We start from the raw sequence: 17,586 nt of genomic DNA on the forward strand, positions 1-17,586 counted from the left end.
CCGTAGCTCCTCCAGGAGTTCATTCCACCAGGTCAGGGCCAGGACTGAGAAGGCCCTGGCCCTGGTTGAGGCCAGGCATGCCTCCCTGGGGCCAGGAATAAAATATCATACAAAGCAGTCTTATACTGGTCCATTTAATCCAGTATTACCTATTTTGACTGAAAGCGTCTCACCTAAGGTCTATTTCTCAGCCAGCTACCTGAGAACTTTTTAAGATACCAAGATCTGGAGACACCAACTGATAAGCAACCCTCTGCAAGCAGAGCATGTCTTTTACAAAGAACTGTGGTCTTTTGTGGTACCCGTCACTTTTCTTCAGCAACAATAATTAACAGCTTGGGAACCACAGGGTCCAAGAACCTCTACCACATAACCAAGTAAAACTTGGCTGAAGGATTCAAAGCTCAAAGGTTACAGAAAGCTGTAAAAAAGACTGCTAAATTTCACATTGCTGGAAAATGCTCCCGTTTAGTATCTGGAAGCAACAGAGAAGTAAAGTAAGTTGTGGTTAAACTGGGCAGAGTTCAGAAGTTTATTCTTGAGGGTTCTTCTGAGTGAATGTCTGGGAAATTGGGGAACCTCTTGTGGAAGTTATAAGTCACAACAGAACTGCTGATCGATGCAACATGCAAAAATAGTCAGGACATGGATGTTACGTGGCAGAATCATGTGCAGAAGAGACAGTGGCAAGAAGACTGTGTTACCGACCTTTTGACCTGTTCTTTGAAACAAACAGAAATATTGCCCTTTAAATTTGGACTGCTAGGCCAATGGAAGCTCAGAGCAACCCAACAAGGGGAGAAACTTAAAAACGATCCCAAGAGATTTAACTTATCTTTAACATAGCTGAAGACAAGCTAGTCCAGAAGAAGAGTTTGTTCTTATATGCTGCTTTCTTCTACCAGAAAGAGTCTCAAAGCAGCTTCCAATCGCCTTCCCTTTCCTTTTCCCGCAACAGACACCCTGTGAGGGAGGTGAGGCTGAGAGAGCGCTGATATCACTGCTCGGTCAGAACAGCTTTATCAGTGCCGTGGTGAGTCCAAGGTCACCCAGCTGGCTGCATGTGGGGGAGCACAGAATCGAACCTGGCATGCCAGATTAGAAGTCAGCACTCCTAACCACTATGCCAAGCTGGCTCTCTAGAGCTAGCTTTAATAGACCTAGTAAACACCAAGCTGACTCTGCAATCTGTATGCGTGCAAGAGAGAGAACAACAAAACAAGCTGAGACTTCTTAGGTTTAAGTAATTTACTGAGAACCTGGCTAGCCAGTTTAGAAGTCGGTGCTCCTAACTACTACACCAAGCTGGCTCTCAAGACTGTGAGTGTCCACTAGACTTGTGTATGGAAGTCTGCATCATTTCTTCCATGGTTTTTTTTTTATTGTCGTTTCATTTTCATAATTTTGTTTCTTTGTTATTTGCTATTTGTTTCAAAGGAAGGCCCCCACCCTTTGTCTTGGAACTGCACCATCCACTCTAAGGGATTCTAGTACTCCCCCATGGCAGTCACATCCTTTCCCCCTTACTGGATCAACAAAGGCATCCCTACAGTACACAACAGAAAATGTATTTGAATGCTATAAATGCTATAACTGGAATGCTATAAATAATCTGACAACACATGAAAATTTGGGCTTACCAACAATTTTTCTTTAGTGATTTTAACTGGTTTTCCTTCTTCGACCAAAAGGCTGTTGTTCTGTACAACTGTAGGTGGACGCTGATGACTTTCCAAGTACATTCGGATATTCATTCCAGCGTCCAACTGGACACCTTTTACATAAACTGTAAAGTTAAATGCGTCAATCAAATTGCTACTATCATCATGTCTGTAAATTACATGCCCACGATTGAGATCATGCTGAGTAAAAGTGCCCAGTCCTAAATTATTGACCAAGACTTGTCCGTGCTTGGGAAACAAAAACATCTGAAATACAATTTCACGGTCACTTCTAATATCCTGGTTTGTGGTTACGCTCAAGTTAGCTGCGGTGACCATTCCTTCCCGTCCTTTCTGGATCAATAAACCCGAGTTGTTCACTAGACGGACGTAGGGTTCTGAAGCACTCACTTCTAGCAGTGTTGACGTATAGTGCTTCCCGTCCGTTACAAACAGCACAAAACGACCGTAGTCTGCCCCACGGTGAATAAACAAGACTCGCTTTTGGGCCAGGTCTTCTTGCTTGAACTGATAGAGTCTGTGAGAGGTTTCATTGGCATGAACCAAATCTCCATTGGGAATACCACGTCTGGTATACAACAGTTGCTCATCCTCAAAATCAGTATCAGGATCATGGTAGCACAGATCAGCCAGAGTCAAGAGTCTCTTCCCATTCCTAACTACATGAAATACCTGATCCACCAAACGTACCGGTTTCTCATCATTTTTCAGCTGGATGGAAATATTGAATTTGATCTCTGCTGATAAAGAGGGTTCGGGTTCTGCACCTGAGCTCACTTGCACCTCAGACTCTGCAGCCACTGCAGTAATATAAATCTCATCACGCACAGTCTCAGAGTCATCATGTATATACATAAGGCGTCCATCAATTATGTCCTTGTTTGTGAAACTACTTAGATTACTGTTACTTGCCAGAGAATCTGAAAAATTAATAAGCGATAATTTCCCATGACGAGGACTCTGTGTAACCTTATATTGGAAGGTGTTATTATTGAGGGTCTGTGCAAACAGCTCCGACCTTGTTATCAGTTTTCCTTCCCCCTCCACAACAGTGAGGCCACTGTTTGTCACAAGAATGTGTCGTGGGTCTGTTTTAACGTGGATTTTGAAAACAAAGATATTTGATATTACGTATTTTGTAGAAATGAGGAATCTAAATGAGTCCTGTGTTTCCTCATTGGGCCTGCTGATTAAGTGATATTCTACTTTATAATCAGAAATGTCCTGTTGGCTGAAGGTTGAATTGATTTGTAGAGGTATGTTATTAAGCAGAATATTCCCTCTCTCAGGCAAGGACTGCAACTTGTAGTGAAACTCATTTTCTGGTACTTCTACTTCCTCTATCACAGCGAGGAGATTATGTGAACTAAGGTACTCTTTCTTGGCTTTATCAATTACTAATGGTATATTTCTCTGGAGATTATACCTCAACCATCTCACCGTAACTGGAAACAGAAACTCTTCACTTGTCTTGTTGAGAATGTTAACTTTAAATGTGAAATGTTCTAAGGCATTAGCTTGCTGCATCTCTTTGAAGATACAAGCGTATCTCACACGACTGCGTCCAATGGAATGCTGAGAAAAAGAGTATGTTTTTTTCCATTCTCCACCAGCATGGCGTCTCTGAATTTCTCCATATTGGGGTGATTGCATGATCTCATAACGGATCTCCAGCTCTTGTTGGAAGATGTTGGTTTCAACAGCCAAATGGCTGAGTGTGATCAAAACTGCATCACCCTGCAGAACCTCAACGCCTGTGTTGTTGACCAATTTATAATCCAAAGGCACAGCCATGATACGCAAGACAACTGTGTTGCTGACTTTCTCACCATCGCTTGCTCGCAGAACAATTCTGGAGTTCTTCACGCCAGTGTGGACGAAGCAAATGTTGCCATGTTTTAAATCCTCATAAGAAAAATCAGTGATAGCCTTTCCAGAGCTCTTGGCATTTTCTAGAAATCCTGCATCTATATTCTGATTTCCAAGGACTGAAATACTGAGGTCTGCAGAACTTGTATCAGCATCTGAAATATTTACTGAATTCACACTCAGACATTTCTTGGAGTGTTCTAACAAAATAAACAAGTTTCCACTGGGGAGGGTAAGTTCAGGGGCGTCATTTATTGGTCTAACCGTAATGGTAAACATGTAATCCTTCTTTCCTTGCAGATATAGAGGCATCTCTTTTTTACTGCTTGTAGAAATGGTAAAAGTGAAATAATCAAAGCTTTCTTCGGAGCCATCGTGCATATAGAGAACCCTGCCTTGCCACAGATCCATCATGGTAAAGGTCAACTCCTTCCCCCGCTCAGGTTCAACATCCAACCTCAACTGGCCATGGGAAGGTTGTTCTTTAATTTTAAAAAGAATTTGCGACTGACGAATCCCTAATTTCTTGAACTCCACATTTACTTTAATGTGCTTAGATTCGAGTGTGGCTTGCCCACCTTCTGGAACAATCAAGTTGTTGACCATCAAAAAATGGTCGTAACTGTCCTTGAGAAGTTTGAAGTCCATGAGACCAACGGCAGACGTAGGCGCTACTGTTCCAGCAAGCTGTTTCTCAGGGGCTGCAACAGGATTGTTATCAAAGGCTCTCTCCATTTTGCATCCCACTAAAATATCCTTAGTCACAACAACATTCTTCAAAGACTTCTTTTCCAAGTTTATTTTCAAATCTCTCACGCAGCCTCTGAAGGAGCCTCCTTGTGCATATTTCCCAGATAATGAACTTAGCCCTAGTTTCATAACTTCTACCCGTATATAATCATCTGCTCCACCTATATAAACAGGGCCAGTCAGAATAGGGGGCCTACTGTTCAAAGGCAGTAGCTTCTTCACTGTTTCTTTTTCTAATGTGAGTTCAACATATTTTGCAGAAAATTTTAGTTTGATGGTGTGCCACTGGTTACCATGGACAGGGCTAAGAGATGAAAGCTGGATTCTACTCTTCCCCTTTCCAATATGAGCTTTAATTAGGCCATTTTCGATTTCCATTGCAACAAAGTCTCCCATTTGCCCTGAACTGTAAAGCAGCAAGCCCCTTGGAACTGGGGTTTGCACGGCGCATTCCAAGATTCCTTCCTCCTGGACATTCCATGAAGGAAAAGAAACATAGGACTTGGAGCTAAAGAAACTAATGGGATCATCTTCACTAGCAAAAAATTCATCACTGCAGCTCAGCGACACTTCGTGAACGTTTTTTAATCTCGGAGAAGGTCTGAGGGACTCGAGGATGCTGAGCTTGTTAAATATCACGTCTTCAATGCATCCTCGGAAATTAACTTGCGCCCCCTGAAGGTAAGAGATGTTAAAGCTGCCGCTGCCACCAATATAGAGGCCTTGTTGGATGCTCAGTTCAAACAGAACGCCTGGCATTTTTGATCTAGCATGATGGTGTTTATCGATTGCCATTGTGACGTCATCAGTTTCATGGCGGACCTCTACTAGATGCCACACTGAATCATCTAGGTGGGAGTTCCTCTGGGAATGCAGAACTCTCTCGCCAGCTCCAAGGTTTATTCTCACCTGCAAAAATTATTTTAAAAAGTCACTAAGTCCAAGAAAGAAATACAGATATGCATAAAAAGAACTACACGCACCAAACAAAATAATTTTGGGCTAGATTCAAATACTCTGTTCGGCTAAATGGGAGTCTTTCTTCAATGAAGGAAGTTTTCTTCTGCTGGAGCTAAGTCTTTTCCTTAGCAGTTTTGGATCACATTTACTTTTTCATCCGGTACTATCGGGAAAGATCCCTCCAACAAACATCTCCAGAATTCAGCCTGGCCTGGAGAAAATTCACCTGCCATCCCACAGTGTTAATTAGCAATTCCCTGGGTATGCAAGGAAAGGCCACAAGAGACAAACACTGGCACATACCTGCCTGCCCACCCACTCACAATCTGCCGAAGTTCATAAAATCAGCATTTCTGTCAGATGACTATGTAACCTCTGCTTAAAAACCTCTGAAGAAGGAGAAACCACCACCTCCTGAGAAAGCTAATTCCACTGAGGAACCACTCTGTCAGGAACAACTTCCAGATGTTTAGCTGAAAATTCTTTTGAATCAATTTCAACCCATTGGTTCTGATCTGACCCTCTGGGGCAGCAAAAAACAACTCAGCTCCATCTTCTATAGGACAGTCCCTCAAGTATTTGAAGATGGTTACCATATCATTTCTTAGTTGGCTTCTCTTCAGGCTAAACAGACCAAGCTCCCTCAACCTTTCCTCATACGACTTGGTCTCCAACCCCCTCACCATCTTTGTAGCCCTCCTCTGGACGCACTGCAGTTTCTCTACAGAAGAACAAAGGTGGAAAGTGCTGTAAACTCCAGCCAACTTATGGGATGACCCTGTGAAGTATTTAAGGCAAGAGTCATTCAGAGGTGATTTGCTATGGCTTGCCTGTGCAGAGAAACCCTTGACTTCCTTGGTGGTCTTCCTTGCAGGGGCTGACCCTGGGATCTGATGAGATTGGACCAGCGTGGGCCATCCAGGTTAGGGTCTAGTATAGTTAGGTAGGGGGGATGTAGTTAAAAGATTAAAGGGATGGAATTGAATTGCTTTCCATGTCTACAGAAATTGTAACAGTTCAGAGCATATTTGGCTTATGTTCTGCTTGTGGCAGAGTGCTTTTCAACCACATAATAATGCAGCCTTCAACTTTAATGGAGAAGAGCTCTGGGGTCAGTATTAGACCAATGGTTTTGCATGCACATAGTCCCTGGCATGTCTTTTAAAAAGATCTCAGAGGCTGCCCAGCTTGGATAGCCATAGACAGCAGACCAGAAATGCCAACAATATGGCCATTTAATTCATTTGCTTATTATCTTACCTGTATATTTCCAGAACGTAATTCCACCAAAAAATAACTTTCAGTTCCCGCTGCAAGAAAAAGCAATCCAATTGGCCGACTTGTTCGAAACCGTAATTGAAGTGATGTTGTGGAGGACGATTCAGCAATGCCGAAGTGTACATAACTTGCACCATAAAATGACACTGAAAGGAAAGAACAAATGATGAACTTACAGAATGCTTGCTTAAAAAACACACTTTCCTAGTGTTGCATGTAAGCATTAATTCTTTGTTTCCTCCCTTAGTCTACCAGAATTACTATTCTAAATACAGAATTTCTTGTCTCAGATAATTCAAGGAGAATCAGCATCAATGGTCAGTGATGATTTGCAACATCCTTTTATCAACAGGCTAATGACAAAATACTTGTCTTGGTCCACTCAAAAGGTGAGTATTTTAGCGTTTAGCTTTTGCATCAAGATTCAAAGGACTACCGGCAATGGATTCATCCTTCCTTTCATCAATTACTACATGATCAGGTGCTCAAGGGTGTGGTACTGTCTTCCCAGGTCTGTCATTTTAAAACACTGGTCATCTGCATGTCCCCACGTAAAAAAAACAACAACAGTGGACAGAAAGAATGCCAGGTAGACATTGAGAACGGAATTCGCTGTTTGCCACCACTGTTCCCCATAAGCAAGAGATTTTCACTGGGCACTTTTATTCACATACTCCATCAATATTACATTTTTATTATGTGAAGGAATCACCTTAAAAGTGGTCCCCAACCCGCGGCACAGTGGTCCCCAACCCGCGGGCTGTGGCCCGGTGCCGGGCCGCAAAGGCCTTGGCGCCGGGCCGCGGCTCCTTCTTCCCTCCCCCCCGAAGCGAGAAGCTCGCCAGGCCGCGAGCAAATCGGCCGCCAAAGCAAGCTTCTTGTTTCGGGAGGGGAGGGAAGAGAAGCTTGCCGAGCCGCAAGCTAATAGGCTGCTTTGGCGGCCAATTTGCTGGCGGCCCGGAGGGGCCGGGAGGGGGAGCCGCGGCCGCCGGCATGGCAGCGGCACAAACGTGCATGCGCGGACTGCCGCGCACGCGCATTTGCACCCCTGCCGGGCACAAGCACGCATGCGCGGCAGTCCACACATGTGTGTTTGCGCTGGGGCCTGCTGCGCATTCGCGGGCCCCCGGGCCGCCCTCTCCCTCCACTCCGGAGCAGCGGTCCACGGCAGCCGAAAGGTTGCGGACCGCTGCTTTGGCAGGTTTAAGAAATGTATATAACACGCATAAAGTAAGTACCCCTCATCCAAAAGCAACATCTCGCTGTGTCAGCAAGCAAAGGAGAGGAGGGAGAGCAGGTGCAGAAAGCCACACCTAGAAGCTCCACCAGCATCTCACAGACTCACCTTATACTTGGCTGGCGGCTGTGCAGACCTTGGAGGCAATGAGAAAAACAGGACACGGCATACCTGCCGGCACGCATCCTGTAGCTGCCTGCTCCTGCGACTGTCCCACATTTTTCTCTGAATGTTAAATCTGTTCTAAATCAGTTAGCAGGATAAGCCAAGGAGTGGGATTTCTCAGGAGAAAGGTAACACTGGGTTTAAATATGAATTGATGCCAGTCGCAATGTTTTCTTGGAAAGGTGCTAAGGAAGCTTGGCCATGTGTTCACAATCAAAACATGGCCAGGAATGCTGATATCTCAAGTGGGAGCCAAGCTATGCTAGGAATTAGCTACTGGAGCTCACTTTTGGCAGCAAGCAACATGAAAATCAGATCACAGGAAGACTTACTCAATATAGTTGCCGCATCTCTCATCCAGTTAGCTTAGCCACCATTGGTGTTTTCTTAAGAACCAGTGGTATGAATAGGGCATGCCACAACCCCCTGGGACTGGTGATCTGGGTCACCTGCAGATCAACTGTCATGGTGGGAGATCACCAGGTACCACCTGGAGGTTGGCAACCCTAGAAGTAATACACCAAGGGTGGCCAAACTGTGGCTCTCCAAATGCCCATGGACTACAATTACCATGAGCCCCTGCTAGCTGTGGCAAGCACTCGTGGTAATTGTGGTCCGTGGACATCTGGAGAGCCACAGTTTGGCTACCCTGTAATATACCAAACCTTTTTATTCCTATCAGCAACCTTGTTCCTTCTTCCTACCGTGAAGCCCCTCCTAAACTGTTTTTAAAGCCTACGAAGCTGTTTGGAGGCTGACTGTATGAACAGCTGGAATGTCTTGCCCCTGCGTACCTGAGGGACCACCTCTCCACAATCCCCCCCCCCAAGAACTCTATGCTCTTTGAGCACCAACAAATTGGTGATCCCTGGCCCCAAAGAGGCATTCTTGGCCTCCAGCAGAACCAGGGCCTTCTCCACCCTGGCTCCCACTTGGTGGAATGAGCTCTCAGACGAAATCAGAGCCATGCAGGAACTAAAGCAGTTCCGCAGAGCCTGCAAGATGGAGCTCTTCCACCAAGCCTTTGGTTGAGGTCAGCAGAACAACAACTCAGAAGCCCCCTCCTAATGACCGGTTATGTCCGAAAGAGACAACATAGGGCAATGCCTGATCAGCCACTGAACATTATGAACTGGTAAATTGCGGTTAAGTTTCGGAATTGTTATCAGCTGAAATTGTTGATATTTTCTAGACTGTTATGTTCAAAGTGTTACAGATTCAAACTGGTCAAACAGTTATTGTGTTCTGTGTTCTAGGTACTATGAGCTGCACACCATAACTGTGCAAGCTGCAAACGTTTATTGGTATCCGCCCTGAGCCAGAAGGGAAGGTGGTATATGTAAATGTAACAAACAAAGAAACAAACAAATAAATCCCACACACACATAAATCTGTTTCCTTCTTCAGACAGAAGACTCCACTGGTCTCCTTAAATGTAGCAGATTAAAACAAGAAAACTTCAAATTGGGGTTGCCTTTGAGAGAGGAAACGTTAATAGTAAAATACTGCCAACAACTTCCGTGGACTGTAGGGCTGCCCTTCTGAATCATGCCCAAGAGTGCAATCCAAATCCCATTGTGGCCAATGATAAAATAAACCCCTACCAGTGACTGTAATACATTTGGATTGCTTACCAAGTCTTTTAATTATGTATAACAAAGGCAGCACGCGCACTAAATTACATTCTGCGTCTTAGCCTGCAAGTGGCAACAGATATCCCATCCTCTACAGCCAGAGGTTATTGAGTCATTTATGATACCGTAAGGCTATATACAGCGTGATTTAATTTAGAATCTCATTACTTAGAAATCTGATCTGATACATTCTTTGCTCAGAATGGAAAACTGCCTCAAAAATAGCTCAATTCACAGACCGGCTCAAAGAAAGTACTTGCTTTTTCAACTTGACAATCTTATTGAAAGAGCCAAATTGGTTCAAATGATGCCTTTGATACGACCCGCTGTGCAAGTGAGGTTAGCATACTTCTAACTCTTCCTCAGGGAGAATTCTGTCTTCTATCACACTAATGCAGCTTGTTTAGTAATAGGATATGAACTGGGGGGGGGGGATAGGTTGAAATATCTCGCCTTGTTTCATGAAAATGTTACCTATATTCTCCATTCTCCCTCTATCAAGTAGTAAGTGAAAGAACTATGCTCAGATTCAAAGCACCAAATGGACACTTTATTCCCAGAACACAAAAACTACTGAAAAAACACAATGTACAAAACGGATTTCTGCTGTACCAGGCAATTGACAGTGCTGTGTTTTCGGTGTAGTGGCCAATGTGGTGTAGTGGTTAAGAGTGGCAGCTTCTAATCTGGTGAGCTGGGTTTGATTCCCCGCTCCTCCACATGCAACCAGCTGGGTGACCTTGGGTTAGTCACTGATAGCGCTGTTCAGATCAAGCAGTCCTGTCAGCGTTCTTTCAGCCTTACCTAACTCACAAGAAGTCTGTTGTGGGGAGAGGATGGGAAGGCGACTGTAAGCCAATTTGAGACTCCTTTAGGCAGTGAAAAGTGGTGTATAAAAAAAAATGTTGCAGCCCAAGGACATGAACACTACCTGGTCCCTTTTGGTGAACTTAGGGTTGCCAATGTCCAGCTGGAGATCTTGGGGGACTGCAACTGATCTCTGGGTGATAGAGATCAATTCACCTGGAAAAAAATGTCCACTTTGGAAGGTTGATTCCTATGACATCTGTTCCCTACCCAAACTTCGCCCTCCTCTGGGTCCATCCCCCCAAATATCTGTGCTTCCCAACTCAGAGCTGGTTACCCTAGGGCAGGGTTGTCAACCTGTGGTCCTCCGGATGTTCATGGGGAACTGCCCTCTGTCATAGAATCACAGAATCATAGAGTTGGAAGGGGCTACACAAGCCATCTAATCCAAACGTCTGTTCAATACAGGATCAGCATAAAGTATCCTGGATAAGGATCTGTCCAACCGCTGCTTGATGATTGCCAGTGATCCAGAGATCAACAGTAATAGTGGAAGATTTCTAGGCCCCACCCGAATGTTGGCAACAGCAATTACCAGCAGTCTACTGAACTGTAAAATTGTTCAGATTCATTCTTTTTTCCTATTTCTCTTAAACTACAAATACAATAATGTAAGGGCACATGGATTCAGTCTTTGGTAAAGGGGACTATAAATATTAAACTATGCATATACAGTGGTCTGGTGTATTCATACTACAGTACCTTGCATGAAATGAACTCTGACTCGTTTAAATTTACGTTGGAATGCATGCTGTTAGTCTTTGAAGTGCCAGAGAGCTAACGCTATTGCAGAATAACAGTGCTACCCATCTGGAATTAGGATTGTATCAATGCAATCTCGTTGGTTTCAGTGGACTTGGTTGGGTTTAACTCCATCCAGGAAAGCTTCTTAGACTTAAAGGACTACCCTCAATTATTATAAAGATAACTTTAATACTGTATAGCCATGCACCCATAATGCCTTAAACATTTGCTCAAACTTGGCTAATCGGTTCAGGCTGTGGATCAGCAAGCGTCTTCTGAACTGTTACTCAATCGGACTTTAATTTGTACCAATTTTTCTGCCCAGGCGGTCACTTAGTCTGAAAATCCGTTTTCAAATCCCTTAAATACAAGAGGCAGTATTCAAGAACGCCTCTGTGCCCCTGCACATTTCCCCAAACACTGAATGTGACCCCAAACCTCCTGGGATTCAATTTTTTTAAGGCTAGTATTTCGGGATCCCCACTCCCAAACGCCTCTTTTAAAAGAAAGGTAAACCATCCACCCAGCCCCGCTTAAGTTCGACACCCTCTGACACCCAAGCGCATTTGCAAAAGGTTTCCCGTGGTTTGCTGCTCAAGAAAAAAACCGGGGGTCGAACATATGGGAGGGGGAGAGAGATTCTTTTGGGGGTTTTCGCCCCTTCCTTAAATCTGGACTCTGATTTTGTTCACTTCCCCCAGACCGCACACCTGGCACGGGCACTGCCGCCGCGACAAGCATGCCCGGATCACCATGATTGTGCCCCCCCTCCCGGCGCCAGCTGTCTGCGGCTGCCAGGCTACAGTTGGCACGAGACGCCGCCAAGCCATGCCAAGCCACGCCAAGCGGTGCATTCCTGCAAGCTGCAGCCGGGCCTGGCCAATCCCCTGCGGGCGGGGAGGAGCCAGGGCGGCCAGGGAGGAGGCGCAAGATGGCCAGGGCGCCGTCCGCACCCGCCCGCCCGCCTGCCTGTTGCGCTTGGCTTCTGCAGCAGGGAGTCGAGGCGAGCCCTACCTGCGAGCGCCTCTCGGCTCAGGGCGAAAAGCAGGAGCAAGGCGCTGGCGGAGCCGCAGCGCGGGGCCATGCCGCCCCGTCCCCGGGGAAGGCAGGCACGCAGGCAGGCAGCGGGCGGCCCCGGGGAGCGCGGCCCGCGTACGGCGCCAGGAGTGGAGCTCCGCCCGCCGGCAGCTGCTGGTGTGCTTGCTCAGGTCAGGTTACACAGAGGGGCGAGCGGGGGGGGGGGGGATAGGGAGCAGGCGAGGCAGAGGAAATCGGTGATGGAGAAGGTTTCTGCTGTCGCTCCAATGCGGCGCCTCTGGGTTTGCGCCGCTTTTCGCGCCTCGGCGCCTTTTTGCGCCCCTGGACGCCCGCGAACAGCCTGGCCCATCAACTCCGGCGCCTCCTCCGGCAGTCAAGACTTTGGTCTCGGTCCTCAATCAGGAACAGAAGTGGAGCCATCCAGTTGGATCTCCACCCCACACACACACCGTTTTCACTGCAAGAACACAGTAGTCTGAGGAAGAGCGCTTGCACGCGAAAGCTCACGCCTTGAATAAATCTTTGTTGGTCTTAAAGGTGCCACTGGACTCTGGTTTTGTTTTACAGTACACACAGATTTGTTGGTCTTAAAATGGACTCAAAAGTTTGTTCTGCTGCTTCAGACCTACACGGCTACCCACTTGAAACTGTACAGCTCAGCTAGGAGAGAGAGAAAAAGTCCTGCCCTTTTAGTCAACATTTAATAGGCTGCTATCTGCCTGGTATTTTCCTTCATGCCATGTAAAACTTCAGCCGATTACTTCCATGCATTAAATCGTAGATAAGAGGGCAGGATGTTTTTCTCCAGGCTTGCTGGCAACACTATACCACACCAAATCTTGGCGAACCAACTACTGAATCCCATACCTTCACCTGGCCTCTATTCTATCTCCTCCCAATTTCTGGTTTCTACTTGACCTACTATTTTCCATCTGATGGTTGACATCTCTGCTCCCTTATACTGTATTGGTACTCTACCATTCAGATAATTTCTCTGACAATACAACACATATTGTAAATCTCTCTACTGGCTTTCTGTGTGCTCCTGGATTGATTTATTTGTTTACATTATTTATAGTTTCCCAGGGCAGATTACGCTTAGTGAGTCTGTATAGTCAACAAAATGGGACATTCAGTCACCATGACATTAGGATTTTAGAAGTCTGGAACTACCAGAAGGAAACAGAAACAAGCTTAAGTATTCACAGGGCACATTAAGTGGTACAGAAAAATTCCACAATATGATTCTCCTTAAAGTAATGAATGCACTTTAGTATAGACTACAGTTTCTACTCATTTATCCAAGTAAGTTTCTGGAACATTTTGCACAGTTGCAACTCAGTTTACTTTTGGTGTAGTGTAGTGCAGCGGTCCACAAGCTTTCGCTTGCTGCGGACTGCTGTGGCGTAGTGGGGGGAGAGGGCGGCCCGGGGCCCCGCGCACACGCGGCAGCCCCAGCGCAAACGCGCATGCGCAGGCGGCCGCACACGGCCATTTGTGCCCGGCTAAAGCAGCTGATTAGCTTGCAGCTCGGCAAGCTTCTCTTCCCTCCCCTCCCAAAGCGAGAAGCTTGCCGGGCCGTGAGCTAATCAGCCGCTTTGGCGGCCGATTTGCTCACGGCCTGGCGAGCTTCTCGCTTCGGGGGGGGGAGGGAAGAAGGAGCCGCGGCCCGGCGCCGAGGCCTTCGCAGCCCGGCACCGGGCCACGGCCCGCGGGTTGGGGACCACTGGTGTAGTGGTTAGGAGTGCAGACTTCTAATCTGGCGAGCCAGGTTCGATTCTGCCCTCCCCCAGATACAACCAGCTGGATGACCTTGGGCTCACCACAGCACTGATGAAGCTGTTCTGATCGAGCAGTGATATCAGGGCTCTCTCAGCCTTACCCACCTCACAGGGTGTCTGTTGTGGGGAAAGGGAAGGGAAGGCGACTGTAAGCCGCTTTGAGACTCCTTCGGGTAGAGAAAAGTGGCATATAAGAACCAGCTCTTCTTCTTTTGAATAGTCCGGTTTTGCATAATTTGTGGGAGACCTGAGCACACTTTTCCCTTCAAAGCCTTCTGTTGCCTTCCCCACTGCCATAGCAGTCATAATCTGTGACTGCAGTATGTCAAACTGGTGTTACCACCTTCACTGTGATAAAATGGCACCTGCTTTTGTTTCTGTAATCTTTACCAAAGAGCAATTCAGAGGCTCATTATGGTTACTCCAAGAACTATTCCTCTTTTCCTTCTGCCTCTAACATTTTCTAGCGTTATTGTCCTTTCCAGTGACTCAGTCTAAATTTTAACACAGGGAAGGAAATGGAGTGGGGGGGTGGAAATGCAAAGGATATATCCATAGTTATTAGTGTTGCCAATCATGGCAGCCATAGTTGCAAAATTTATTTTAAAATGGCAGAGATATATCATTCCACTAATTTGCAGGGGGGGAGACTAATATTAGACTAATATTTGAACTGAATGAGGCTGAATAGCATACTTACGAACTAGCTCAACCAAGAACAGATATCATTCACAATCCATAAACATAAAACTTCCCAGATCCCTTGAAAACTAAATATAAAAACAGTCCTATAGGAATAAGTAAGTGAGAAATGGAATCCTGTTAATTCATCTAGATATCTGACAATTTAGGACAGTTGCCACAACATGATATATCTTTGGCCTCATATAAGATTTAAGGGATAAATATGATGGAAGTTGACATGTCTGCTTTTTGCGTTCCCCCCCCCCTTGCCCATTTATGTACTTTTACCCCCTTTTAATCGTAGAAAATTTCTTAATATAAAATCTTTCAGGAATAAAAAGAAGAAGAAGAGTTGGTTCTTATATGCCACTTTTCTCTACCTGAAGGAAGCTCAAGGCGGCTTACAGTGGCCTTCCCTTTCCTCTCCCCACAACAGACACCCTGTGAGGTGGGTGAGGCTGAGAGAGCCCTGATATTACTGCTTGGTCAGAACAGTTTTATCAGTGCCGTGGCGAGCCCAAGGTCACCCAGCTAGTTGCATGTGGGGGAGCACAGAATCAAACCCGGCATACCAGATTACAAGTCCGCACTCCTAACCACTACACCAAACTGGAGTAGTTGGAAGAACCATGAGGTATGCAGCTTTGGGTTCCCAGTGCAGAAAATGTTGGTGTATAAACAAAAGAGAAACAATGAGTACTTTACAAATGCAGGAATCATTTGCAGATTCATTTAATACTCAGCATTTGGAAAGCACAAATGCTTCCAAGCACTTAACATTCATTATCTTAGTGTGATGTGGTGGGGCAGAGGGGGGTGGGCTGAACATGCTGGGGCCGATGTGGGAGGGTGGTTTTAAATTGTTTTATTTGGTATATTCATGTTGTCTTCAGCCATGAGCCAACAGCGCTGGGAATGGCAGAATATGAATGCAATTAATAAATAGAGTGTTGGACTAGGATGTAGGAAAAGCTGGTTCAAATCCCCACTTTGCCATCACAACACATCTTCATAGCCTATTCAACATCTTCACAGTTCTTCTGATGTAAGAAGAGTGAAGAGCACATATGACACTCGTGATATCCCAGCTGCACTGGCTGCATATTGAAGACTGGATCTGGTTCAAGGTTTTGCTATTAACCTTTAAAGCCCTAAACAGTCTGGGACCACAAAATCAGAGTCCAATAGCACCTTTAAAACCAACAAAGATTTATTCAAGGCGTGAGCTTTCACAATGAATAAATCTTTGTTGGTCTTAAAGGTGCTATTGGACTCTGATTTTGTTGTGCTACTTCAGACCAACATGGCTACCCAGTTGAGTATGGGACCAGCATTTCTGCAGGACTGCCGATCACCAAGAGCATTGAGGTCACCTGACCAAAACATGCTTAATGGATCCCCAGCCCAAAAAAGGTGAAACTGGCCTTCACCATGGCCTGGACCTTTTTGGCCTTGGCCTTGGCCCTGGCCTGGCGGACTGCTCTGCCACAGGAGATCGGGGCCCTGTGGAACTGTAAGAGCTACTCCACCAGGCCTATAGCTGAGGCCAGACAAAACATCAGATATAACATCACGAAGAGCAGACCTCGCTGGCAAAAACAGATAAACCTCTCTCCCAAGGAAAGCAATGGAATCCCCCAAGTTGTATAGAAAGGAGGCTTCCTGTAAATTACAAATGTTTTAAATATTTAATAATATTTATGCTGTTTTTTAGAATGGATTGTTTTAACATATGGTAACTCACCCTGAACTGCCTGGAAGAGCAGGATATAAAAATGAAGATTATTATTATCCCTGTTCCACAGGTGAGGAGGTCAGGCTAAGAAGTTTACCTAGTTGTACTGAGGCCATCCTGGACCACAACTTGTTGTCTTAGCTACTACATTACACTAGCTTCTGGTTTGCCAGGAAAATTGCCAGCAGAAGTCAGGCCACCATAAGAAAACACAGACAATTGTACAAACATGCTTCAGTGACAGATGGTGAAAAACTGTGTTCTGGTAATATACATCAGTAGGAACACTAGAGGGCAATACTAGATTGGTGACAAGGAAAAATGGCAGGAAACCATTCATTCCTGCATTGAAGAAGAAGAGTTGCTTCTTATATGCTGCTTTTCTCTACCCGAAGGAGTCACAAAGTGGATTACAGTCACCTTCCCTTTCCTTTCCCTGCAACAGACACCTTGTGAGGTAGGTGAGGCCAAGAGAGCCCTGATATCACTGCTCGGTCAGAACAGCTTTATCAGTGCTGTGGCAAGCAGGAGAAACAGGAAGGGTGCATCCATATACTACCACACACACTGCAATGCATTTTAAGTGTTGTCCCTTTTAATTAACATTGCATTTGTGAAATACTGTCCCCAGGTGTTTGCATAAATGCATTCCAATTAAATTATGCACGTTGCTGAAAAGAAAGGAAGACCTTAAAAACAGGATTGTGGGTTTTTTGTGAAGTAAGTCAGACCTCAAGAACCAAGATTAAAAACAGTGTAGTGATCAAATAAAGAGATGAAAACAGCAAATAAATGTGTACATGCAATTGTTGTCTGGACCAGTCTCTATGTCTGGACCAAGTCAGCTTCTTGCCTGAAACCATCAGGAAGCGGATCTATAGACAGTGACAGATTACTGCATCCCAATATTGACCTTGACCAGTCTTCACATGAGTCTTGGTAGCCAATCACATCAAAAAGTGTCACTCAGGACCCATCAGCCCTCTCCTACATGTGCCATGGTCCTGACCCAAACTAGGTCTCTGTGCCTTGAAATTGTGTATCTAATGATGGACTTGTAACACAGTATCTAAGATCCTTCATGGCTGATCCAGAGAGAACCATAATTAGCCCCAAGAACAATCTAGAAACCATCCCCCTACCCCAGGGGTAGTCAAACTGC

The 17,586-nt window shown here is 45.5% G+C and overlaps 1 protein-coding gene across 2 annotated transcripts in view; it reads right to left on the minus strand.

The window, feature by feature from the left end:
• The window catches only part of LOC143842234 (chondroitin sulfate proteoglycan 4-like), a 45,416-nt gene extending 33,058 nt beyond the window's left edge, over window positions 1–12,358 (minus strand). For both annotated transcript variants that reach the window (XM_077347110.1, XM_077347111.1), the window contains exons 1-3: window positions 12,201–12,358; window positions 6,522–6,685; window positions 1,641–5,210 (exon numbers count right to left, since the gene is read on the minus strand). In XM_077347110.1, coding sequence (XP_077203225.1) covers window positions 1,641–5,210; window positions 6,522–6,685; window positions 12,201–12,270 — 3,804 coding nt within the window. In that variant the 5' untranslated portion in view covers window positions 12,271–12,358. The remainder of the gene's footprint in view (window positions 1–1,640; window positions 5,211–6,521; window positions 6,686–12,200) is intronic.
• Window positions 12,359–17,586: the final 5,228 nt, after the last annotated feature.

Source organism: Paroedura picta, chromosome 7 (genome assembly GCF_049243985.1).
Source record: "Paroedura picta isolate Pp20150507F chromosome 7, Ppicta_v3.0, whole genome shotgun sequence".
Classification (NCBI taxonomy): Eukaryota; Metazoa; Chordata; class Lepidosauria; order Squamata; family Gekkonidae; genus Paroedura; species Paroedura picta.